The sequence below is a fragment of the Alosa alosa genome, chromosome 7 (assembly GCF_017589495.1).
Source record: "Alosa alosa isolate M-15738 ecotype Scorff River chromosome 7, AALO_Geno_1.1, whole genome shotgun sequence".
Taxonomy (NCBI): domain Eukaryota; kingdom Metazoa; phylum Chordata; class Actinopteri; order Clupeiformes; family Clupeidae; genus Alosa; species Alosa alosa.
In genome coordinates, this window is record NC_063195.1 from 21,026,754 (window position 1) to 21,053,230 (window position 26,477).

Here is a 26,477-nt window from a genome sequence, read left to right on the forward strand (position 1 = left end):
TCTTGACTTGTGTTGAATTGATATACATTAACATACGGTATATATATATAATTATTACCACACGTATATTTTTTTCCACTCTCTTTGAAGAGAGATGCATGAAGTTGAAAAACAAAATTCACTCACTGTTCTTTGCCCCCCCCCCCCCCCTGTGTGCCCCAACCACCCCCCCCCCCCAAACAAGAACCTTTGTTTGTTTGTTTGTTTGTTTGTTTGTTTGTTTATATGTAATATACATTTACACAGGTTCTATGTAGGAGTAAGAGAGAGTGCCTGGGAGATGGTTCACAACATGTGCTTGTTTGAGGTCTTTCTGTTTTGTTAGAATTTCTTTTGTTTTTGTTTTTGTTTTCTCTTCTCTGTATCTGAGGGGTGGAACTTGCCGGACCAGTCAATGGGTCTACCCCCACCCCCACCCCCACCCCCTACCCCCACCCCCATCCCCACCCCCACCCCCACCCCCCTCCAATGGCAGAAAAATGTGAATGGTGGAGGATTTCTGAAATGAAAGAGGCTGCTTTTTTATGTTGTTCTTTTCGGATTTTTTTTTTTCTTTTTTTTTTTCTTTCTTTTTTTTAATGGGCAGCACAGGGTGAAGGTGACCTTGTGGCTGCTGCTGTTGTGGAAAGGGATATGGTCGAGAAACGGCAGCGCCACGCAGAAAGGAGGCAGGAGAGTTAATGTGCATATCGTTCCTGTTTGTAAAGTCTTTAGTACTATGGGAGCATAAAGTTGGTTATTTTTACAAACCTGACGTGTGTTGGTGTGCTTTTTTTTTTTTTTTTTTTTCATCTAAAGCCCCAGATGTAGGAAAGGTGGCGTACACAGATCCGCAAGTAGAAGGAAATACGGAAGGGCTCCATTTTGCCCCTGCGCCCAGGGACACTTGTTTCACTGCCCTTGCCATCCGTCTTTCCTCCACACAGGCCTGCTCTTCAGCCAAAGGCCAGGTCCTAAATCTGCATTCCCCCACTGCTGGAAGAGTGCAGAACCGAGTCCTTTTCGACTGACTCAAGGGTTTCCCCCATGACGTCCTGTACCTTCAGAGCGCTCACTGCCTTCTGTGTTGGCTGCCCACTGTCCCACTAATCTTGAGTCTGACCCCTTGCTTGCTTTACCAGGTCCCTTTGTCTCTCAGGCTTAATGAGACTCATGAGAATGAATTTAGCCCCTATGAATCCCTCCGCCACTGCAAGACCGGAGGAGCTGTACTTGGCCAGATAAGATGTAGAGGCCCACGGAGCAGAAGCTTGGGGGAAATTCCCAGCCGTCTCTGCAGGTGTCCTCGATGCCCTCTACAGCAGTCACGGGGAACTCGTAGGCTGTGAGGAGCCAAAGAAACCAGGGCAGAAGGTTGTGCTGCCATAGCCAGGTGGAATATAAGATTTGTTGATCTACTTCAACCACTCATCGGTCTACTATCGGCCCCCCAAACACTACTGGGAGGATGGAATGATAATAGACTTGGTATAGTCCTGTGGCCGTGTCCTGGGCACACAGCGCATGATGGAAATTTTGTCATCAATGCAGCAATGTGTGGGGGTGTTGTGTGCTTCCCAACAATTGTGAAATTGCGAAATATACTGTACATGTATGGAGGAGCATAGACCCTTTATTTCTCCTTTAGACTCAACCTCATCCTTTATTTCTCTTGCCCTTCTCGAACTCCTGTTCAATAACATCCTTGCCCACATTGTCCAGGGTTTCTAATATATCATCTTGTTTGGACATGCAACATGGTTGTTATTGTGATGTCATCCATGAACCCTCAGAGTGCGGGCTGGGCAATGCCTGACTCTAGCATGGGGCCTTGAGTTACGCCTTCCGCTGTTGTGATAGAGGTTTATGCCCATGATAAACAGGATGGGGGAGATGGTGTGCCCTCTTGGAATACCTTTCAAAGATCCTGCCAGGTGATTGTGAACTGAGTTTGAACCCTCCCAGGTGTGAATGAATGAATTAAACTTTTATTGCCCTGAGGGGAATTTGTCTCGCACTCAAAAGGGCCACACTGAATGTTAAACACACAACAATAAATAATTGTTGGTGATCATGTCTCAGGTAGCCACAGGAATGCAGTAGTGGTCCAGTCTTTGGATGACATCATGTGGAATTGACCCCACAGTGTTGGAAAGTGAGGAACATGATTACATAAAACACAAAATATGAGTATTAAATACAGTGACTATTTAAATGGGTGATATTCAGAATACAGTTGCACACATGGAACTAAACCATGTAGCCTGTATCTCTCAGGTGTCTCATTTCTCGTCCCCCCTGTTTATATTGATAGCCTAAATAACAACCTCTCAGGGAGAGTATAATGTAACGTTTATTTTGTTGTAGTGCCTATATTCAGCCAGCATGTTTTAAGCCTGTAGTCTTTTAAAACATCTGATGTAGGTTTACACAAGCACATTAACAGTGTTTCACAGCAATTAAGCGGATATTAATCAATCCACACTGTAAAGCAGGGTTGTGGGTTGCTATGGATCTTAAAACTTCACATAGCTTCACATTGTTTTTTCATTCACTATTAAAAAAATGTAATACAATGCTGATGTAATCCGAAATATTTGGAATACATTACTCACTGTGAGCAATCTATTGCAATATATTACAAAATACATTTTAGATATGGCCATTTTAGACAAAGTAACCTTCCAGATTACCTTTAGGTCATCTCTTCTGATTAGCCTCTCAAATCAGTTGGGTACCTCCTTTTTGTATGGATGTGTTGATATATTGATTCGATGTCATGTACTTATACTTATTCACTTGGCTTACATTTGTATCCAAAACAACTTACATAGAAGAACCCAGAACAACTTGGGGTTAGGTGCCTTGCTCAAGGGCACAACGGAGACAGCTAGGACTTGAACCCACAACTTGCCTGGCTACTGCATGCTAACAGTTCCGTAGTTACTACACTACCATCTCTCCTGAGATTAGCCTTCTCACAAGCTCAGAAGAAGATCTTACATTCCGCATTCAAGTTGTCCTGAAATGGGCAATTGTGTAGGAACCCTCTTCCTTTAGAAAGCATCCCTATGTCAACCTTCAGCTTGATGGAACTATGCCTTTGGCCCAGATCTTTGTCATTATCTTCCACAACCTCCAGAGTTTGGGGCATTTTTGTATACCTTCTACAGCATACCGTTTTGGACCTGGGGCAGCTAAAGCTTGGGGTTTCCGGATGATGTCCTGAATTTCCTGCCATGGAGGCTCCTTCATGTTCAGCTCAGTTGCTGGTTTTCCAGCCTTGCATTAGACTCCTTCAGGCGTCGCTGTATGCATCCTGCAGCAATGCCTCTATACCTCTGGCTTTAAGGTGGATAGTGGACCCTTTGTTGCCTGAGAGTCCCGGCGAGGCTGTGTGGGTCGTCATCAAACTGCATTCATGCCGTGTTGTTTTGATCCTCTCTTTCTGTGACAAATGGATTGGGGTAACTTGTCAGACGCTGGGGCAGCTCAAGTGTAGAGAGTCTTCAGCGCTGTGGGGTGGGTGTTGGTTGGAGCTCTCTTTAGCCTCACCGGATACTGCATCTGTGTGCTGTACTTGGATCAAATACAGCACATCTGTGTGCTGTACTTCCACAAACAGACCTGCTTTGATGTATCTTGAGCCCTTGTTTTTGCAGACTCTGCCAAAATTATACCTCGTCATGAATTGCTCTCCAGTCAGCTTTGCTTGTTTCATCTGTCTCGGTCATATTTCCTGTCCTTGGCTGTAGTCAGAATATCCTTCCCCTCGAGTCTCTCATCCTCTCCCCTTCTCGGGAGACTCTCGGGAGACTCTGGGTATTGCTCTTGATGTTTGTTCACACCTTGAGTGTGTCCTCTTATGAGTGCTTACAGCATTGCTAGCCTTGTGCGTCTGCCCTGCGCCAGTCTTTCCTGGAGGTCTTTCCAACGTCACCGACCTTTCTTGGTTGCCATGCAGTCTTTCTTAACTTAAACCAGTCTTTGGTAAACCAGTGAATCCTCCCGCCTTCTCCATATCCAGCAGGAGGCATGTTCTACCTCCTCTCCCATCTTAAGACCGGCCTGTTTCTCGCTCCTCTCATCAAGGCCCAGAGCAGACAACAACTGGCAGGTTGATTTGGCAGGCGATTTCCACAGGGAACAGTAATCATGCAGCCGATTTCCACAGGGACTTCTGCAGCCGATTTCCACAGGGAACAGTAATCATGCCTGCCATTCCTTGTCCTTGCAATTCTGAACTAGGGACTGGTACTTCAAGGCCTTCCTTTCATGGGCCTCATCACATTCCTCCTCCCATGGCACCATCAGCTCGACCAGGATTATTTTCCTATTCTTGGCTGACCACAACACTATGTCTGGGCAGAGAGTTGTATACCTCTGGGAACTGCAGCCTCTTTCCCACGCATTTTGCAGAACATTGGGCTTTGTTCTTTTGGTTGAAGAAAGGCCTGGCTCCAGGGGCGTCACTACACCCATTTTACTGGGGCACGTGCCCTAGTATTGAACTGCTGTGCCCCAGTTAAGGTTGTTAACTAGCTCCTGTTGCCTGTTTGACAGCAGATTATTATTATTATTATCATTATTATTATTATCATTAGACTGGACTGTGTCCCCAGAGAGTTTTGGTCTAATGACACCCCTGCCTGGCTCCCTCCTTGATGAAGTCTTCTTCAAATCTGTACTGACAAGTCTCTTCTTGTATCTCTCCCCCTCAAGCCTGCAGCAAGAGACAGAAGCACTTTCATCACTAAGATAATGTAGTTGTATGCATGTGTCCTTGCATTACAATCCATTTTATTATGTACAAACACAGAGCTGTTCACCAGTGTGGTCCATTATGTCGGCATTTTAAATGGCCATGCTATTCGGCTAAGTGCTTGCAAAAGCTGAAAATGCTAGGGAATACTTCATTACTGCATGGTCGATGCCAATGTTAATCACAAAGATGCCTGCTTCTGTTGCCTGAGTGTACAATACTGAACGAAAACAAAAGATACAGATACAAAAGATACAGCAGCTGCTCAGTAATCCGTTTGTAATCTTAGTGCAGTGACAAGATGGAGACTATATAGGCTATTGTAGGCTATCCATATGCTGCAAGAAATGTCATGTAAACCTTTTAATTCACACATGAAAACAAAAGAGATGAAATATGATTTGATCCAATTGGATGCAATCTGCACAGTATATTATTATTATTATTATTATTTGCAATTTTATAACAATATAATATTTTATGATAATCTGAATTCCCCCTTCTATAAGAAATTATACAATAATTATGATTATTATGATTCCAAAAATCATTTTTTGCAGCATGAGCATTACTCCACATGCTTTTTATGTGATTTTATTGTTTAACATCTAGTAATAAGATCAAGACGCATGAATCAATGCAAACATGGAAAATAGCATAGCCTATAATATGCCTATTTTTGTGGCATATTGATGCACGACATGCCCATAAATGATTGTTCCCTGCGCTATTCTCCTGTTAAACCAGAAGATAGAGCTTACACTGTCAGAAGCATAGGTCAGTGTTGGATTGGACAACATAGCCTACACACAATACAAACTTCTGATATAGATAGGCTATATCTTTTTATAGACGATTTAGTCATAGAATAGCCAATAGTAGCCAACAACAAAGATGCGTTGACTGCATAGACACCACAGCTCAAAACCAAAGCAGACTAAACTGAAGAGTAGCCTACATGGTAGACGTGTTTGTATCTCTGGTTGTCCACAGAGGGAGTGACATAAGGGAGTGACCGCGAGATTGCCGAAAATCGTCGAGTGATGCGAAAGAGACACACGGAAAGAGACGAAGCTTTACTCAATGTTGCCCCCCCTATTCAATATGGCTGTCGTATCTGCTCTTTTCAGTAACGCTCCGATTGGAGATTGACTCGACTCTGCATGACTTGGTGCCTCTCTGTATTGCTTGTTTCATCGTGATTTTTGTTAATAAGTTGTTGTGCATCTCCAAACAACCCTTATTTCGTTTCTTAACCAGCCTCATCTTAGGCATTGCGTTGGGCCTTTACCCCTAAACAGCCAGCTGCCAACAGTCCGAATTAATCAACAATTTCCAATGGTTTGAGTAACGTTACACTTTTCGCTCTTTCTTCTTAATGAACAATGTGTGAAAACTGCGCCGAGCTGGTGGAGGTTTTAAATGAAAGTAAGTGAAGTATTTCTCTAATTTTACAAACCTTGACTGAGTTCACTGTGGTTATGTGAAGCTAGTTAGCTAGTAATAGCAGGGCTAGCTGTCCAGTGCTTGCTACCTAGCCATGATGCTGGTATGCTCCTAAGTAAGCTGCTTGCTAACTAGCACCAGTCTTACTTTATTTAGATATTATTATTTTGTAGTCATGCGTTTACTGCTTGTTGGTAGGGTGGTAATACTACAGCATGTGTGGATACGGCATTTCCCCGGCCTCTCAGTTCCCTGACAATCTTGAAGGCCTCATATTTCAGTTTGCCAAATTATGAACTGCAGTTCTCACCGGCTAAAACTCAGCAAGTTGACAGTATTTGTTGCTAGCAATGCAGCGGGCTAGCTACTGGTACAGCCTTTATATAGATAGTGTGTACAAATGAGACATTTGTAACTTGCACAATATTCTTCTAACATTGCCTTTGGGAAATTGGCTGATGCATTGGGTGTATTTTGTTACATTATTTTTCAGTTCGACCAGACTGAGGTTGAGTGGCAGACCTTGGTAACTAGATGCTTTTGCAAGCTAGTTGAATTGTTTGGACCTTGTTTGACACTATGCTCAATACGTGCAATAGCTAACAAGGCTATGAAGTTTGGGTGTCTAGCTGGACATCAGTGGTTAGAGTTTTGACATTGTGCTTTGCAAAATTCTCCCGAAGTTAAAATGGCTATCGACAGCTAGCTGGGTGATTCACAGATAGTTATACATACTATCTGTTGTAATCAATCGATATTGTCTTCCTTGTCAGTGTTACACATTCACATCTTGTGATTCTGCTTTTTATAGTTTAACATAGAACGTTAGCTATTAAGTCAATATTAATATGGAGCTAACGTAGCTAGGTTATGTTACTTGCTAATAACTTTGGCTAGGTGGCTAGCTGGCTACACCTGTTAATACTGTCCACGAGGTAGCTGTCGCAAGTCGACAATCAAAATGTTATTCGATGCTATTTGATATCCTAAATGTAACCCGGGTCGTTGAATGGATGTTGCCTAATGGTTGATTTAGTATGCGCTCACGTTAGGTACTCTCTAACCACCATAGCTGAGTTAGCTGTCTCGCTGAAGTAACGTTAGCAATAAATGTTGGACGTGTTACTTTAGCTGGAGAGATGGTTTCAAGCTGTCCAGTTGCACTCACGCTAACCTTGCTGTCAATTGTTAAACACTAATGCACGTAGACATTTTGTGTCATACTATCTCAAGTACCTGTGCTTAATTTACGTTTTCTAGTTTGATTACAAATGCAGTGTGGATCATTGAACATTGTCCAGTGCATTATCCTTCACCGCCAGATTGTCAGATATGGACAGCTAATACTTTGAAGAAAACGAGGCCATGTTTTTTTTTATCCCTATGCATTCTGTTAGCGTCTCGATGTATTGATCTGATTTGCATTGCCATTGTTTTGCCTTTGTCTTATCAAAACGCTTTTTTGTTTTGTGTGAGTAAGGTAACGTTATGCGAGTGCCAAGATCAGATGCTTGTCGTCTTGTTTATGCATTTAAGATATTCACGATCATCACGTTAAAGCTTTGTGTAAGTGTTGAGTAGGCTAACTTACAACAAATACATCTATTCGGTTTTCTTAATGTATGTCCTATTTGTCAAATAATGTACGATGTCGCTGTTTGTAACGTTAGTTTAGTAGCGAGGTTGGTCACTAACCATGCTAGTGAGCTTAAGGGTAGGTGACCTGTTTTTTCCCCTGTTAGCTTGGTAGCTAACTCTTGCTGTGTTGGAACAACTGACAGTAGCCTATCACCCTCCGCAGACATGCCAGGAAGACACTGAAAGTTAATATTGCCTTCTCTAGCACAACGACGAGCTAAATCGGTCGAAATGCCAGTAAAACTGAATAAAGTCAGTGGTTGTCAAATATCATATTGTCATAGATTTTCATCGTTTTGTGTCATAAGTTAAAGCAAAAATCTGCAAAATGTGAATTTCAAGCCTCGAATTGGGTCTAGAAACAAATCAAATGTCAATACCGTGGCATGCCCTTAAGGGTATGGCAATATTGTTGTTGCATACCCCTCAACAAATGGGAAGCTGTGTCCCTGCTTAGTAGTGTGTGGACTGTTGTCCAAGTCTGTTGTCAGAGGGGGCCCTGTTTGGAGTGGCAGTCCCAGGTGTTTCTTCCTCATTTGACCTTTGACCTAGGATCAGAGATGGATTGTGTATGTGTTATCTCACCCATATATTTAGGGTCCTCTGTGTAGATGCTTAAGAATGATGTCCTAACCCCTCTCAAAGTCTACTTTCACACTGAAAAGTTACACTGTGTGTGTGTGTGTGTGAGAGAGAGAGAGAGAGAAAGAGAGAGGGGGAGGCTTCAGAGACCATGCATGCAAATCAATAGCCCACCACTGTCATATAGACTAGCCTAGAATGTAGATATTCCCAATAAATTCTTATGAAAGTGAATATATAAAAATATTTTTTTTTCTTTCATATTTCTGAAGTTCTAAAGTTTATTTTGACACTTTTGTGTTTGAGATGGCATGACTGAGACTTGGGTGTGGAAACAATGGGCTTGCTTTGCGATATCCCGCTCCTCTTATCCGCCTCAGAGTTTGTTTTTGGTTCAGCCTGAACACAATGGTTGAGGGGTGTCCTACAATAGGCAGGACTTTGTGTTCGTTTGAGCTGCGGTCTTGGATCCAAAAGAGGAGGGGAGGAAAGGAAAATAAGAAAGGAGGAATAAAAAAAGAAACATTTTTTTTCGTCTTTTTTTTTTGTAAGACAAAACAAGGTCCGGATTGGCCAGCTGCTCAAGCTGAACTTTGGACCTTGAGATTTTAATACAGCAATTTTCTTTCTGTTGCCCTGGCGAAAGAAAGAAAAGCCATTTTTGACACTCATTCCACCCTCTTCACACACACGCACACACACACACACACACACACACACACACACACACACACACACACTGCTTTGAGTCAGCCGTTTTGTTTCAAAAATAAATAGCTTTAATTATGCATGAAGCAGACATCGTCAGATTACTCCCTGCGCTGCCTGCTTGTCTGGAAGTCAGGGAGTTCCTGACTGATCAGTGTAAATCAGTACACTGGGATGGGGAGTACTCTGGAGCATGAAAACACGCACACACACACACTAGGGGTGGGCGATATGGACAAAAAATAATATCTCTATTTTTTGTGATTTTGACGATAACGATAATTAGTTACTTTACAGCTCATTATTTATGAATAGCATCATTACAATAATAACCAATAACCTAACCTGTGACTTTTTAACCAAAAAGGATTCACTGTAAAACTAAGCAGACCAACAGAGTACATCTCAGTTATTTCCTTCGATGTTTTGTTTAAGAGCAATCATGTAGGCTAGCATTCCAAGTTACAGAATAGAAACTAATGCGTTAGCTGAGAAATCCCATTGAGATGCTAACGGTTAGCATAATCAGTAAACGTAGATATTTAAAGCGAACTTCAGTCCATTTACAAAAGAGTAACATGAGAATAGTTCTTTGTTTACAACTGACCATTAAAATACTCAAAGGCTAATGTTTTCTCTCCATATAATACCGTGTAGGAAAAATGTGACTGTCTCATCAATGCTACTTGAACAGAAGTAGCGCATAAAATCCCAAGTAGGCTACTCTCGCTGCACAAAATAAACATTAGGCGTGCGTGTGACAACGTTGTGACCCACTAGTGATCACGTGCAGCTCTGCTGCAGCCAGGGGCTTCTCCCGCATACACCTCCTGTGAATGTATGAGTCTTCAATGCGTGATTTCGAGTGTTTTTTCCCCATAAGTAATTTAAATACTCGATAATGTCAATTTCCCCCTCGTTAAAACAACAATCACGATATTATCGCAGACGATGTATATCGCCCACCCCTAACACACACACACAGACACATTCACACGGCTGATAACCTTTACTTGGGCACTTGAGCTTCTTTTGAGGCCTCAGCTGTCAGCCACAAATGCCCAACTGAGCTGAAACGTGTGTGTGTGTGTGTGTGTGTGTGTGTGTGTGTGTGTGTGTGTGTGTGTGTGGGCAAGATTGAACTTTGATAGAGAGCGAGTGATAGAGTGAATATGTGTGTGTGTGTAAACGAAGAGTCATTGTGTGTGTGAGTGTCTCTTTTGTGTGTAGGGGTGGGCACACAGAGGGTATCCGCTTACAGCCATACCGGGACACATGGCTTCCTGTACCAGCCTCACTCGCAGGCTTTGTTGACAAATTCCCGAGAGAGTCTACTGTACGCAGTCTCAGGGGAAAATCACGGCACACTCAGAGCCTTCTGATCGTCTCTGGGCGTAGTAGAGTGCAAGTTTCGCTGGCTCTCAGCGGACCCTGTCTGGATTCCCCCGTAACGTTAGCAACGATTATGACTTCACAGAATTCTGTGGACCTTAACAACTACTAGAGCCATCCCTCGCTCACCACAGTGACACGCCTAGCTGGTTTTGAAGAAAAAAAAAAAAATGCGCTTGCAGGTTGGGAGAAAAACATTTTGAGAGATAAACAAGGACTGAGGCTGTGGTGTGTGAGAGACTTTGAGGTTCTTCATAGAATCTTCTAGTAGAGTTGTCTTTGTATATGGAGCCATTTTAAGGGTCGGCAATGCACCACTCGGCACAATAAAAAGACTTGTTGAGTTCTTGGTTTGACAGCATTGGTGTCTGGGGAGAGGAGGGGTTTTCCTCAGATGTGTCGATCCTTGTTGTTGTTCTCCCGAGCATATCAAAAACTTCAGTGCTTCATTTCACCTGTAATTATATATCACAACATACTCCTGTGTAGCTGAGCAGGTGGAGGGAGTTGGACATTTTATATCTCCCCTTACGGATATACAGCTTTTGGCAAATTGTCACGTATGAATGTGAAATTATCATATATCTGTGTTTTTTTTATATATATATATATATATATATATATATATATATATATATATATATATATATATATATATATATATATATATATATACTTATAACTGCTAGTATACTAGTACTATGTGCTTTTAAGAACATCAGCATATGAAGTCCAGTCATGAGCTTCATGGTTTGCTTGATGTCATCTCTTGATCCCCATTCCCATTGTCCTCCTTATGTATGCTAAGTAGGTATGCTAGGTATGCTAAGGCTACTGAATACATTAGTTGGGCTAGTAGTTAGCGTGTGCTTTCCTCTGTGAATCGACTGGCATAATTAGCATTGTTGGCACTTCGCTCTCACTTTGTTACCGAGCAGCTGACTTAAACAGGAACACACTTCCAGCTGCTTTTTGCATTTCGGGGTGTTCCACAAGCATTTCACCAGCTCAGCCCCACTCGGGCACCCCCTGACAAAACCAGCAGCAGCACATGCTACTCAGATGCAATGAGTGTGAATCTCTTCCTGCCTCCTCAGTGATTTTTTTTTTTTTTTTTTTTTTTTTTTTTTTTTTTTTTTTTTTTTTTTAATTCTTGCTTTGAGATGGGTGATAACACCTTTAAAAGATGGCGCAATAGACCTACATTCCTGTTCTATTCGTCACAATGATTAGAGGGGTAGCACATGGTGTCTTAACACACAGTGAGGCCTACGTTGTAATTAAGTGGTGAGAGGTGGGATGTGTTTTTGTTGTTGACGTTGTTTTAAATCCTTGTTTGTGCGATGGAGTTAAAATGCTGGAGGGTGTCAAGAGTTGTTGTGTTGCTGTATGATTGACGGTTGTCATATTTATTCAGTCATCACTTTTTGTTTTTGTCTTGTTTAACAAGCAGCAAGAATCAGCTTGTTTGCCAATGGCCATCCTCAAGCAGGTGTGTGTGTGTGTGTGTGTGTGTGTGTGTGTGTGTGTGTGTGTGTGTGTGTGTGTGTGTGTGTGTGTGTGTGTGTGTGTGTGTGTGTGTGTGTGTGTGTGTGTGTGTGTGTGTGTGTGTGTGTGTGTGTGTGTGTGTGTGTGTGTGTGTGTGTGTGTGTGTGTGTGTGTGTGTCAGTGTGTCAGTCACGCGCGTGCGGTATTTGTCAACATCAATTTGTGTGTGTGTGACTGTAAAAGATGTCCACAATGCACACACACACACACCCTTCTCTGGTACAAAGCAGAATTGGGAGAAAATATGTCTCCTTGGTTTTATTATGTAGTTTTGTTCTCATCATTTAGTCTGTTTGGTTTTAAATCTAGTCCCTCACTTACCCAGCCTGATTCAGGCATTTGTTTGTAAGAATGTGGGGAAATTTGCAAACATCCTGCATTTCCTGGAGAGGGTGACTGGACCGCAGAGTCTGAAAGTATTTGTGTCATATTGTGGCAGCATCTGTGTGTTTCAGGTTTATGTATGTTTGGCTAAAAATGTGTCCGCCTAATGTAATGTAATATAATGTAATGTTTACATTTGGAGACATGCTAGTGCTCCGTATCTGTGACAACTTGTAGTTTTTTTTTATAGCAGTGTCTCAGCCTGGCCTGATGTCCCTCGACAGGGAGATGGTACTTTTTAGGGACTTCCTGGTTAAATAAAAGGTTAACTGAACATAAAGAACTACAAATGCTAATGTCTTGTTTGTCTCTCCTCTCCCAGTCTCGGATGCAGATAGCACTGATGGCCTACAGCTGAAGAAGGAGCATGCCTTAAGAGTCTTCAACTACATAAGCTCATGGACACAGAGGTCAGTGCACCCACAGTTCACTTCCGGGTCACCGGGACATCACTTCCTGGTCTCAAACGTTCTCATTCCTTTCACTTCTTGGTAATGGTGCTTGATTTGGTGTGGCCTAGTCTGTTAGATGCACTATATGGACGTGTATTGTAGGGACACCAAGCTTTACATTATACCGAGAGGAACTTTTATGACAACCCATTCTACATCTACAGGCATAGGATAGTTAAAACAGCTTCTGCTGTTCTGTGTAGGCTTTCCGCAAGATTCTGAAGTGTGACTGGAATTTAGTGCTGGGCGGTATACCGGTTCACACCGTATACCGGTGTATATTTTCGTTATGATATTAATTTTTAATATACCGCCATACCAGTGTATTTGATTCAGGCATGCAAACTCCTCACCTTTCGGCGAAATTCGCCGTTTTGGATCCAAAATGACTGACTTACGTGGTTTGTGCAGAACCGATGAGAAAATATTTGGGGGGGGATCAACGTGAGCTGAGTTTACTATTGTGCAGACGCAAACACATCTTGGTGTTGCCTATGCCATGTGCGTTTACTAAACATCAGTGGAAGCTTGTTGCTGCAGAGGCAACGTGAACAGAACGCTCGCGCAGGTATAGCCTCCTTTTGTGAGCGCAGATAGGCCTAGATGCGTCTGAAATGTCAGCTGGAATGTGAGCACGGCGAGGAGAGGTGCCTAGAGATGTCACAGGTGGGCTAGTTGAAACTTTCAACTTCTGTTAGCAAAAGACGTCGAGATTAGTGTAGCATTGGCGGTTTTGTTTTAATGTTAAAGTTAGCGATATGAGACAGAAATATAGACACAACGAGTTAATTTGATGAATAGGTTACCTGCTGTATTTGGTCTAGATCGGCAAAATGTGAAGCAAATACACAGACCTTATCAGTATAGCAAAGGCTAATGTGAATAACCTAAAGAGTTAAATGTCTCCTAAACTGGGCTGTGCAAAACATTTAACTCTTTAATTATTCACATTTAACACTTTAATTATTCACATTAGCCTTTGCTATACTGATCTTTGCTATACTGATTTTGCTCAGAGACAAAATCATTGTTGATTGACATGTCTTTAAGAAACGTTCAGTGACCTGATCAGAAGTAGCCTGTGCCTATAGGGTAGGCTACAGTTTAACATGTAGTGTGAACACTATTCACACAACACAACTTTATTGGTTGGTTAAACAAACTAACTAGCACAATGCCACAATCTGTAAGTAACCTAGGCTGCAGGATAACACTTGTTATGAAACAGTGTGCCCTCCACAACACACCCACCCCCCTCTCCCCCAACATTATAAATCAATTGCACCATATTGCTAGCATAGTAATGTTATACACCATTTGAAAGCTTGGACACTTGGGAATCCATATATGACAACCTGTACATGTACAATCTGTATAGTGCGTTACATTGTCAGATTAATCTTACTATGTCTCAATTAAATTGTATCAAATTGCCCTCCTCCCCCTCCGGTGCTTCCCTAACTTCAAATAATGGTCTAAATGACTCATTTTTCATTTTATTTTGATCTACTTTTGCACACGGCTTCACAAGACCTGGTCTAGACACAAAAATGCCCATTCCATAGGAAGTTAAAACATTTCAAATCGATTTGACAAATTAGTCTAGTCTACCCTATTTTATATAATGTTAGTCTGAAATAGTGTGTGTCTCAAGCGAGTTTCACCTGGTTTGGTTCAACAAATATTCAAACTTATCATCTTTATTCTAATACTATGCCTACTATGTCTTCATGTCCAATAGGCCTGAAATCTTCAGAAATGTCTGAACTTCAGGCACAGAGAAAAAAGAAAGAAAGAAAACTCATGTAGATTGCTTAGGAGGAGAGGAGGGCCATGCTGAAGCATGCTGCCAAACAGTGCAACGGGCCCCTCACACTTAAGGAGAAATAGGAGAAGACACTTTTTTTATATTCACTTATTTTTATCATACATATGATATTTTTGGCCACAACAAATTTTTTAGTGATTTTATAGTTTGTTTTCTTTGTAAATCTCTGGTTTTGGGCCATTTCATACTTCGTGGAAGCTATGCACTATTGTCACTTCGCATGCCCTTCTCACCTTTTTCACCTCTGACCAGTTTGCATGCCTGTTGATTACACAACGTTTGGAACGCTGCGCCGCGCGACAGTGTTTCAGACAGGACTTTCTTCACACGCACGGTGCCAATGCGAGGTATAGTGAGGGTAAACACAAAACACCTTAAGTTTTTCCCCTGAAGTATGACCCTTAAGGCTTAATTTCTCCTTAGGTAGGGGGTTTATTTAAGGGTGTTGCACAGAATACCTTAAATTGTTTCTTTAGTTAAGGAAAAACGTTAAGGGATACTGCATTGAAAGGGATTTACCGTCACGAAAAAAATTCTATTGAGATTGTTTAACAGCTGTAACTAGCTGGCTAGTAGGTGATGTCGTTAGCAACCCGCCAAACACAGTGAAGTTTAATGTTCTTATCATTCATCTCAGCTTAAGAATATTCGCTGAAATTATCCAGGTAGCAAGTAAAGCATGTTGTAGACATGCACTGAGCAATACTAGCTGGCTAGTTAGAAATGATCCTGACTTTCATCAGTGAACCAAAACTAACTTTTTTGTTAATGTTTTGCCTAGCGAACCGAAGCTCATGGCAGGCTAACAAGACATCCACATCCACATGAAGTTAACGTTAGCCTACCACTAACGTCATGTAAACCACACAATAACAATAAGGCCTGTTTCTGATAGGCCTATTTGAAAGAGTAAGCATATTAGCACTAATTATTTTAAATTGTATAATTTTCAAAAAAGTATAATTATTGCAAGTTGAACTACTTTTTGTATTGGTTTTATACAAGATGTTTGTGAAATTTGCACAGTAAAAGTTCTGTATTTTGACTGCAATTGTCTTTGCATTCTGATTAGATTCATGATAGAATCATGAGTGGGTCTTTGTAAACAGCATCATTTTCTGGGGCCATGCAAAACTGCATTACCACTAGTCAGTGTGGAGTTATTCTACATTAACAGTAAAATAGACCATCCTTACTCAATGTACTGCAGCAATTCCTCTCCTAACTTGTTATAAATAAATAAACTTGTGAAAAATACTGTGATATACATTTTTGGTCATACCGCCCAGCACTACTGGAATTGTTTTTACTCATTTATCCAGAAGAGTATTTGTGAGGTCGGGCACTGATGCTGAATGCACTCTCCGTTAGTCCATCCCAAAGGAGTTTGATGGGGTTGTTGTTAGGGTTTTTTAGTTTAGTTTAGTTTATTCGTTTTGTTTGACAGGGACCATGCATAGAATAGCTTCTATACCAGGGTTAGCTAAATAGCTAATTTGCACCTGTAGTCCCTGGGCAGGATGTTCAAGCACAGTAAAAACATAAACAAACACAGACATGAAAAGACAACAAGATAAACATTACAAATAGAAGAAAAACTAAGTGAAAAACAAAGATCAATGATCACAAGCTTGATTGTCCTTCAGCCATGTCTTCAAAGACTTTTTAAAACGTTTAAAACTTAGAGTCTCTGATATGGAGTGGGATTGAGTTCCATTTTCTAATTGCTTGATATGAAAATGCTAATTGGCCAAAAGTGGTCTTTTTGAATGTAGTGTAACTGTGCCTGCTTAGTGAAACCCTTCCACACCAAACTCTTTATGGACCTTCCTTTGTGTACCCAGTACCGTGCTTGAATTCCCGGAGGTCTTCAGAATGACCCATTCTTTCACGAATGTGTGTGAATGCAGACTGCATGACTAAATGCTTGATTTTATACTCTCTGGCAATGGGTCTGATTGCAACACATGTATTCAGTAATTAAGTGATTTGCTCAAATACTTTTGTCCAATTTAACATTAAAATTGAGATGTTGTCGGTTTTAATAGAAAGTTGTGTGATCACTGCAATGGCTAATGCAGTGCTGTGAGACAGAGGCACTGACTTCATTCATTGATAAATGGCAATTATGTGCTAATGTCATTTGTTCTAATGTTCATTTGTTGTCATGGAACATCTAAATTCTGTTCCACTGTTGATCTTTTGCAATATCCACTTATTCATTACATAGTTAATACCATAATGAAATGAGTTAATGTTCCCAAACACATAGTTTGTGATGCTTATTTTTGTGGAAATGACTGTTAAAGTAAAAGTCAAATTAGTGTATTGTAGCTTGGGATACGGATTAGCCATTTGGGTGTTGGCAACTCAAATTCTACTGGAGGCATACTAAATGGTACACGTTTGTATCGTGTACCATGAACAAGTTTAAAGAAAAAAGTGACAAAAAAACCCAAAAGACTTTTTTTCTTTATATCTCCGAAGCTATTCCAGTGTTTAACTTAATGTTTGAACTTATGGACCTCTGTTTTAGTTATGATGGGATAGGCTATAATCCCTGAAGCGCATTGTGGCACCTTTCTCGTCTATTCTAGTAAGACACCCTCTGTCCTTCATTAATCCAAATGTGTGAGTGTAACATTAAACCTGCCACTAGCTCTGTCTACTGCGAGTTGCTGGCATCAAACAAACCAGCCTGCAGCTCATTGGCTCAGAGAGATGGCAGCAGCTCCCTCTCTTTGTTGCCATGGGACCCTGCGTTGCCATGGTGCAACCTGTGGAATGATTTTTTTTCCCCCTTTCTTTCTTTCTTTTTTCAATAAAGCTGCAGAAAAAAAGGTTGACCTCTTGGAACAGCCCTTGACCTCTGCCTGTTGTTCTAGTGTGAATCTAAAATGCAGTCAAGCAAGAACACAGACCTGAATCTAAATGTATTCTTTGTTCTTTCTCTCTCTCTCTCTCTCTCTCTCTCTCTCTCTCTCTCTCTCTCTCTCTCTCTCTCTCTCTCTCTCTCTCTCTCTCTCTCTCTCTCTCTCTCTCTCTCTCTCTCTCTCTCTCTTATGTTCTCTCTCTCTCTCTCTCTCTCATGTTCTCTCTCTCTCTCTCTCTCTCTCTCTCTCTTATGTTCTCTCTCTCTCTCTCTCTCTCTTATGTTCTCTCTCTCTCTCTCTCTCTTTATGTTTCTCTCTCTCTCTCCTCTCTCTCTCTCCCTCTTATGTCCTCTCTCTCTCTCTCTCTCTCATGTTCTCTCTCTCTCTCTCTCTCTGTCCCCCCTCTCTCTCTCTCTCTCTTATGTTCTCTCTCTCTCTCTCTCTCTTATGTTCTCTCTCTCTCTCTCTTATGTTCTCTTCATCTTTGAAGAGAAGTGTCTGTAACAGAAAACAAACTAGTGTTGTATACCTTCAATTTAGGTCGATTATAGCTTTAATTTATGTCGATTTAGCTTTAAGTTTAAATATCAAGTTGTTTGTGTTTGATTAGATACCTGATGGGATTTCTCTGGAGGCGTTATGCAAACATTTTCCATCTTTTAAAGCATGTTTTTATGAGCAGTTAGCAATATTTAGGATGCTAAGTACGTTCTCATTCTAGCAAGTAGGGGTGGGGCAAAATATTGATGCAGTATAACCTCTTTTCGCAATACATTATTGATACGCTGCCACCATATATCATTATTTTTACTAAAATATTAAATTTGTTCATAAACACTGAAATGAGTCTAGAAACACTGGATTTTTTTTTTTTAAAAGAAAAAAATATAGGCACATTTTTTTGGATTTGTTTCAAATCCATTGTGCGATGCAGTTATTTAACATATTCAGCTTTTTTCCTGTTTTCTTCTATATTTACACAGACATCTTGATGTATCGTGGATTAAGCTTTTGCAATGTACTGCTGAATCGTGATATTCATTTTTTCGTGGGGCAAAGTGTTGAGACTATATTGATTTGTGGCTTACTCTGTGATTCCCTGCCCTACTAGCACGCCTCTGCCAGTGCCAGTCCGATTGCTACTATTTAGTCAAAGCTCGTTAAACGTGTCCGTGGTAACTGCCTCTTTGTCTGATTGGCTCTCTCTATCTTTACTTCCCTCCTTCCCAATCTGCTCAGGCAATGTCTGTGCTGCTTCAAGGAGTACAAACACCTGGAGGTGTTCAACCAGCTGGTCTACGCCCTCATCAACCTGGTCATCGCCCAGGTGACCAGCCTACGGGACCGCCTCTGCACTGGCAGCGGCGTCAGAGGAGACGGTGGCAGCAGCAACATCACCGGCGGTAACCCCGGCGGAGACGGGGCGGAGTCAGACTGGGGAGGCGGGGCTTGTAACCAACCCCGCCCCCAGGCCTCGCCCATCGAGGACGAGCCGCTGAACGTGGAGAGGGACTCGGCGGAGGAGGACGGCGGCGGATCGGAACCGCTCGGAAAGAACCAGAACCAGGAGCCGCAGGGGAGGTCGGAGAACCCCAGGCTCGGCGAGGGGTCGGTGGGGAGTGGCGGTGTGGAGAACCAGGACCCCTTTGGATCCTGGACCACGGAGGACCGGGAGAAGCTGCTGCTGTGTGTCGCCAAGATATTTCAGATCCAGTTCCCCCTCTACACCGCCTACAAACACAACACACACCCCACTATAGAGGTATGTTGGAGATAGAGGCAACGCCTGGAATGCATTCATTCACGAGATGTGAGAGTGAGATGTTAGTCAACACTTCAGATACTCCTCATGATGAATAATTGTACCATGAGATGATTTAAAATACAAGTTTTGAATCCTGTGGCGGTTAAAGTGGAGCCCCATAATGCGTTTCATGATAAATGTTTGTAACCTCCACACACACAGAGGGTTATCGTGGAACAAAGTACTTACAAGAGTACGTCTAGTGAGGTTCCCCCTTAGCTGTGCAGCGCTTTGAGTGACGAGAAAAGCGCTATGTAAATGTAATGTGTTGTAACAGTATTACAATGATGATATTATCTTATTGTGACCACAAAACTTCCATTTCATGATGAACGTTTGTAACCACAACGCACATAGAGGGTTATTGTAGAACGAATTACTAACAAGAGTCCGTTATAACAGTATTATAATGATGATGATGATATTATCATGACAGCAAAACTTTTACCCACAGTGCCTTCTGCTTCCCAATGCCAAATCTTAGAGATCTTAGAGCATAAACTACTGCGCCCCCCTGCACACTAATACAATAAGTCCTGCTGCTTCAGCTCAGCTCCAGTCATGTCACGTGATCCGTTATGATTGACACCTGTCATCACTCTTCTCTCCTCTCTCTGCAGGACATTTCAGCTCAAGAAAGCAATATCCTGGGCTCCTTCTGCGACATGAACGTAAGTCTCTCACCACTCACTCAGCAGGCGATTCTTATCCCGTTGTGTGTGTGTGTGTGTGTGTGTGTGTGTGTGTGTGTTTGTGTGTGTGAGATCAACTTGCTATTGGTTTTTAAAAACCTGGCGTGATCAATTACCCTGGAAAGTGATCTGTATTGTCCTGGAATATTTTAATTACATTTTAGCCCCTCCTCATTTTAGATTGCCTACTATGTGAACGCATATTTGGGGTGATGCAACTGTCTCTGTCTAGTAGCGGCTGTATTGCTTGTAAATGCATGGATGATAAAAAGTCGAAGGATGCAAGTGGGAAAGCAAAGGACTGTTGCATAGCTGCTGTTGCATAGCTGCTGTTGCATAGCTACTGTTGCATAGCTGCTGTTGCATAGCTACTGTTGCATAGCTGCTGTTGCATAGCTGCTGTTGCATAGCTGCTGTTGCATAGCTGCTGTTGCATAGCTGCTGTTGCATAGTTGCTGTTGCATAGCTGTTTCAAGTTCTCTATGAAAGGGGCAACAGAATGTCCCCAGCTGTGTGGAATCCTAGTGTGGGGCTGAATCAACGTGGGGTAGCTGATTGCCGTGGGAACCTTCAGTTGCTAGAGCTCCCTCTGGGGTTCGCCACACAAGGCCCAGTGGCCTCATTGGAATCAAATAAGATGGGGCGCGGATGGGAATGGGTCCGGGGTATTCTGATTGGATGTCAGCAAAGCCAACTACTGTACCGACAATGCTATAGTCACCATGGGGCGTGTCCTATTGCTGAACTGCTAATTTTATCGCCATGGAATTCCGTGTCAGTTGTCATGTTGTTTTATTTACCCCGATCCATATCTCAAAACATGGTGTCTGGGTCATGGGCCTGGAGAGTCTTTGAAAAGTCCTTGAATTTGTCGTTGAAAATAATAAAAAATATTAAAATGATCATATTGACCCTACTTAAGGCCCTTACACACCAAGTCGAAATTTTCAGACTAAATATTCACACGAAATCACGCTGGTATATAAATACAAGTGTTCTTATTAATCTGCACTCAACAGGGACAGAATTTGTCACAAATCTATTTTCGCATCGCAACGAATTTCATTCTTGGCGTGTGAAGACTAATAAGAACATCTGGCAAGGCATCTTCTCATGTGTCAAAGAGCGTGCTCATTGGGTTATCTGTAGTAGATAGGGAACAGGTGTGTGTGTGTGTGTGTGTGTTTGTTTGTTTGTGTGTGTAGAGTATCTGTTGCACAATCCAGACGGTGTCTTGCAAACCAGAAATGACCCACTGCATCTGATTCAACAGAGTGGCATTGAATAAACTCAACTGGTGTGTTACATTATGTATATTTCTATATTTATTTTATAATATATCTATAGATTCTTTCAACAATAAAAACAAAAATAATGCTTGAACATTCTATTTGGTTCCCAATCTACTTCCTCTGCATTAAGATAATATATGGAATGTTAACAAGGAAGTCTCGTGGGGCCAACTATGATGCTGAGAATGGAACTCTCCTGAAAGGGTCCATACAGAGAGGGTTAAAGCGGAGTAATCAAGGATCTTTGGTCTATATATATATCGTGTGTCTGTGTCCCTTTCTCATGCTCTTCCTTCTCCTTGGGAGTGAGTCCTGCGCTGGCTCCTGATTTGTGTCATCTTGGACCTATTTATATTTTATTGAGGAGCTGCACGAAATAGAGGCATGCCCAGAAAGATCCACAGCTGTGGCCCATTTTTTTTTTCTTTTCTTTTTTTTTTATTATCTCTTCTGCATGGCACAAGGAGTCTTGCTGCCATGCTAGTCCTGAGTCAGCTAAACTTCCCAGATTTGAGTGAATCAGTGATTTTGTTGAGTGTCTTAATTGGCGAGGTAGAAGTGACTGTTGTCATTTTAGAAGGCGTCGTTCATACATCCCGGTTACGTTAAATTTATTTGTAGTATATTGACTTCTTTGTATTGACCAGATATGTTGCGAGGTAAAAACATTATACATGTCAGTGTCACTTAGAATCAATATGTACAGTATATAATACATGTGTAGACTAGAGTTGTTGAGCAAGCTACCACTGTTTGGATTAGAATGGATGAGAATTAAAAGTTGGAGACTCAAGTTTTTGGCCATGGATGAAACAGTGATTTGGCATTTGTAGTATTTGAATGTTGATGATGAACCAGTTTGAGCTAAATTAAAAAAGGGTGTTTTTTTCCTAGCCATTGAATCGCTTGTGAAATGTCAGACATAATGCCAGTCGTCCTTGAGCTGCTTTTAGTCAAGCTGACCGAGAATGACTCATCATCTTAACTTTATTTTTTACATGTCATAAACGTTGTCACTGCTTACGGATTAATCAGCGTTAATCTAAAATAATGACAGGCTTGTTCGAAATCATCACAAAGGGATTTTCACGAGAACATAAGAGCGACCTTGTTTGACCTCGCCACTGCAGTCATGTGACTGGCTGCTGACTTCCTCGTTTGTAAAAGGCTTTTCTGGTGGGGATTTCGGTCGGTGTGTGTGTGTGTTTTGTTCCCCCTTGAAGGACAATAGAGTTTCTCAGAGATTCTTCGGGTTTTTTTTTTGTCATTTTTTGTCTCTTTCCTAAACAAAGCCGTCTCAGTTCAATGTAATTTACTTTACGTCCCCCTGTCATGTCAGTCAGCCACACCATCCCGAGTCGAACAGGAAGTGGAAGCTTTTTAGAGTCACTAAAGGAAGCCGTATAAGCCTAATAAAATGAATATTGTCCGGTCATTATCGGAAAATATCATCATGTCAACATCGGGCGAACAAAACACCGATGCGAAGCAGAGTTGATATGGCTGGCCGTAGCCTACAGTATTCTCACAATTGATAAGCAGCCGTTTTTTACACACACACACACACACACACACACACATTAAGGGGAGTGAAATGTCATTTTTGGTATGACCGTTGAAAACTGTGAAACAGTTGAAAACTGTGCATGGTGAATAGCTCTTTGTGTTTGAGTTTCAATATGACATTGTTTTAAATGGATTAAGGCAAATTTGGCTGATCGTTTTAGTGCCTTGAGAGGTCTGTGAGGTCTCCCCACCCAAACAGTTATCTCTGTAATAATAAATCTTGGAATCCTGGACCTTGGAATCAATAGTGATCTATCATACCATTAATCATTGTCTGCCTAGCAGAATCACTGTGTCACGATGCTCATTTTTGAGGTGTTGCTCTGTGATTCTTACCCCTTGGTATAATCATGTAGCTCACAAACGACCTGTGTGTGTCTGCGCTTGTGTGTCTGTGTGTGTGTGCGTGTGTTGTAGGACGTGGAGGTGCCCCTGCACCTGCTGCGCTACGTGTGCCTGTTCTGTGGGAAGCACGGTCTGGCGCTGATGAAGGACTTCTTGGCCGGGCGCACGAGATCCCTCCCTTTCCCCTGCCCACGCCTTCATCTGTCGTCTCCAAAGCGTGAAGTCTCCCCTGCCACCCCAACCCCACGGCTCAACCAATCCCGCGCCACCTTCACCTCGTGTCGGGACACTTCCATTGGCTGCGATGACTCCCCTGCAGTCAGCAAAGAGGCTGACACAGGAATGAAGAAAAAAAAAAAAAAAGAAAAATACTTCATCAATGAGAGAGCGAGAGGGAGCGAGACTATCAGTGCGAGAGCTAGCATTTGCATATGTGCATAATAGGCCTGTGTTCACACACGGTCATTCAAGTAGGTCATTCACATATAACGCGTGACTGTCCATGAATGATCCCAGTCTTGTACATGCGTTCTTCTCAATTTAGAGGCTGATTGACTGACTGGGCTGTTTATGTTTGTGTGTTTGTTTGTTTGTCTTGCAGATCAGAATATGGTTGCACATTCCCGCTGTAATGCAGCACATCATCCCTTTCCGCACACATGTAATCAGGTAAGACTCGGCATCACTCGCTCTCACTCCCTCTCACTGGCATTTGCTTTTCCTCTTTCTCTCTCTACCTCCTCCCTGGCACTATTCCTCTCTTTTCCTCTTGTTTCTTTCTCTACCTCCCTCTCTTCTTGTCCTTTTCCTTCTCTCTCTGCCTCCTTTTTTTGACTTCATTCTTCTCTTTTGCCCTTAATCCTTTTTCACTCTCTCTGTCTCTTTCTCTCTGCCCTCATTCATCCTCTTTCCACTTTCATTTCTTTGTCTCCTCTCTCTTCCTCCCCTCCCTCATTCCCTCTCTCTTCCCTCCCTCTCTTCTCTACCCATCTTTTCTGCTCTCCTTTCCTCTCCTCTCTGCTTGAGTGATCCTCGCCATTCCCCCACACCAGAAGCCCGTCTCCATCTCCTGCCGTGATCATGTCTTCCCAAGTGATCTTGTTCAACACCTTTCGCTGTCCTGAAATGCTTCCATTTTAATCAGTCCTCCATGCCTCACCTCTGCGTAGACATAAGACATGCATCCTGAGTGCTGGGTCCTGAGGCTGGTTTGTGGGTCAGAGAGTTTAACGGCGTTTTTTTTTTGTTTTTTTTTGAAGTTGAGGATACGAGGCGCCGCTCAATTGAATTGCACCTTCCGGCACTCGCGCTGCGTGAGTTTTTATTGGGGTTGCAGATGTCACGGAGCGCAGTTTTTGGGAAGAGTTTAGAGAGAGACTGGGCTCGCTTTAGCCTCAAAGCGGAGTAGCATATGAAAATGATTTGCCACTTCTTATGTAACCTTGTGCCTGAGCCAAGTTTTGGATTTCACACATTCTTTTTTTTCTTTTTTTTTCTGTCTAAATCAAAATGTGAAAGAAAGAGAGAGGAAGGGTGTGATATGTTTCTGCTAATGTTTTTTTGGATTTGTTCATCATCACACACACACACACACACACACACACACACACACACACACACACACACACACACACACACAGAGAGAAGATACTATACCACTGCTTCTTGTGAGCCACCGCTTCTTGTGAGCCACCGCGCCCGCCCGACCAACCAGCCTCGCGCACAGACGTAAACACACATGCTCTCGAGTTGCTAGGAAGAGCATCCCTCACCATGGCAACAGTCGGCACCGCGGCCGCTCGCTCTCCTCACATGACCTCGTCGGAGCCAGACGGCTGGCGGGGCCACCGCTCCGATCCTGGTCATATGACCAGCGGAGACAGGATTAGAACAGCTCCGTTGGGGAGGAGGGGGTCCTTAAAGAGACAGGACACGTATTCATCCCACTCTCTTATGCATGTCCTCATTACATTGTAGCAATAATAGAACTGGAATAGAATAGAATTATAGCAAAAACATAAAGCACTTCTTGAGTAATGAATTATTGTAACAATATAATGTAAATTGTCTATTGCTGCACGCTACAAACCTCATATACGCCTACAATGTGCGTTTAATTAATTATGATTAAGTCCATATTTCCTGATGTGTTTGCAGCCAATTTGCTCCTTCTTGCTTTGGATGATTGAGAACATGTTTATGAAGGACTTGTAGGCTAAATAATCATTTAAATAATAGTATTTATATTATATATAATTGATATATATGATTTAGATCATCCTTGGTGGTAATATGATAATAATATGATTTGATTATGATGAAAGGACCAAATAATGTTACAGTATATATTGATTTGGGCTTGGGTCCTCTACATCTGCAAACCAACAATTATATGCACACACACACACACACCATAATTTCCCGACTATTAACTGAGGTTTATACATTGATTTAGCTAAATTTCTTCAGCTATGAGGTTAATACATGGGGACGGGCTATACATGGGAATTCTTTTTCTTTATCGTTGAAGCACAATACTGATTCTGATTCATTGTGCTATTGGGCACTGTGGTTAATACACAGGTGCAGTTAATGCATTCAATACATACATACATTTACATTACTTTCATTTTTATTTTAATTAGCATAAAACACTGTCCTGCCGTTTTCTACACAATGTGGCTAATACACAGGAAATTACTGTACACACAAAGGAAATGACTACACACACACACACACAGCACTGAATGCCAGTTGAGTGATTGACGGCTCACTCTCTCTCCTCGCCCTTGTCAGGTATCTGTGCAAGCTGTCGGACCAGGAGCTGCGGCAGAGCGCGGCGCGCAACATGGCCGACCTGATGTGGAGCACGGTGAAGGAGCCGCTGGACAGTGCGCTGTGCTTCGACAAGGAGAGCCTGGACCTGGCCTTCAAGTACTTCATGTCGCCCACGCTAACCATGCGGCTCGCCGGCCTCAGCCAGATCACGGTGAGGGCAGAGAAGGGGGCACACACACGCGCACACACACACACACATACACACACACACACACATGCGCACAGACTGTTTTTTTAATAAATGAGTTAGTTAGTAGGTACATTTTATTAGATATATTATTTAACTCCTAATATCTCATAACTCTGACCATCGTCCTAAGTTTTAGGAGGATGGTCAGCCCTTTACTC

The 26,477-nt window shown here is 42.2% G+C and overlaps 1 protein-coding gene across 1 annotated transcript in view; it reads left to right on the forward strand.

Moving 5' to 3' along the window:
• The first annotated feature begins 5,808 nt into the window (after positions 1-5,808).
• Positions 5,809-26,477, forward strand: part of usp34 (ubiquitin specific peptidase 34) — a 68,572-nt gene continuing 47,903 nt past the window's right edge. The window contains 8 exon segments of the mRNA XM_048248898.1: positions 5,809-6,169; positions 12,762-12,849; positions 18,832-19,354; positions 20,017-20,067; positions 23,364-23,476; positions 23,478-23,508; positions 23,893-23,960; positions 26,088-26,280. Of these exon segments, the coding sequence (XP_048104855.1) occupies positions 6,127-6,169; positions 12,762-12,849; positions 18,832-19,354; positions 20,017-20,067; positions 23,364-23,476; positions 23,478-23,508; positions 23,893-23,960; positions 26,088-26,280 (1,110 nt within the window). The 5' untranslated portion in view covers positions 5,809-6,126.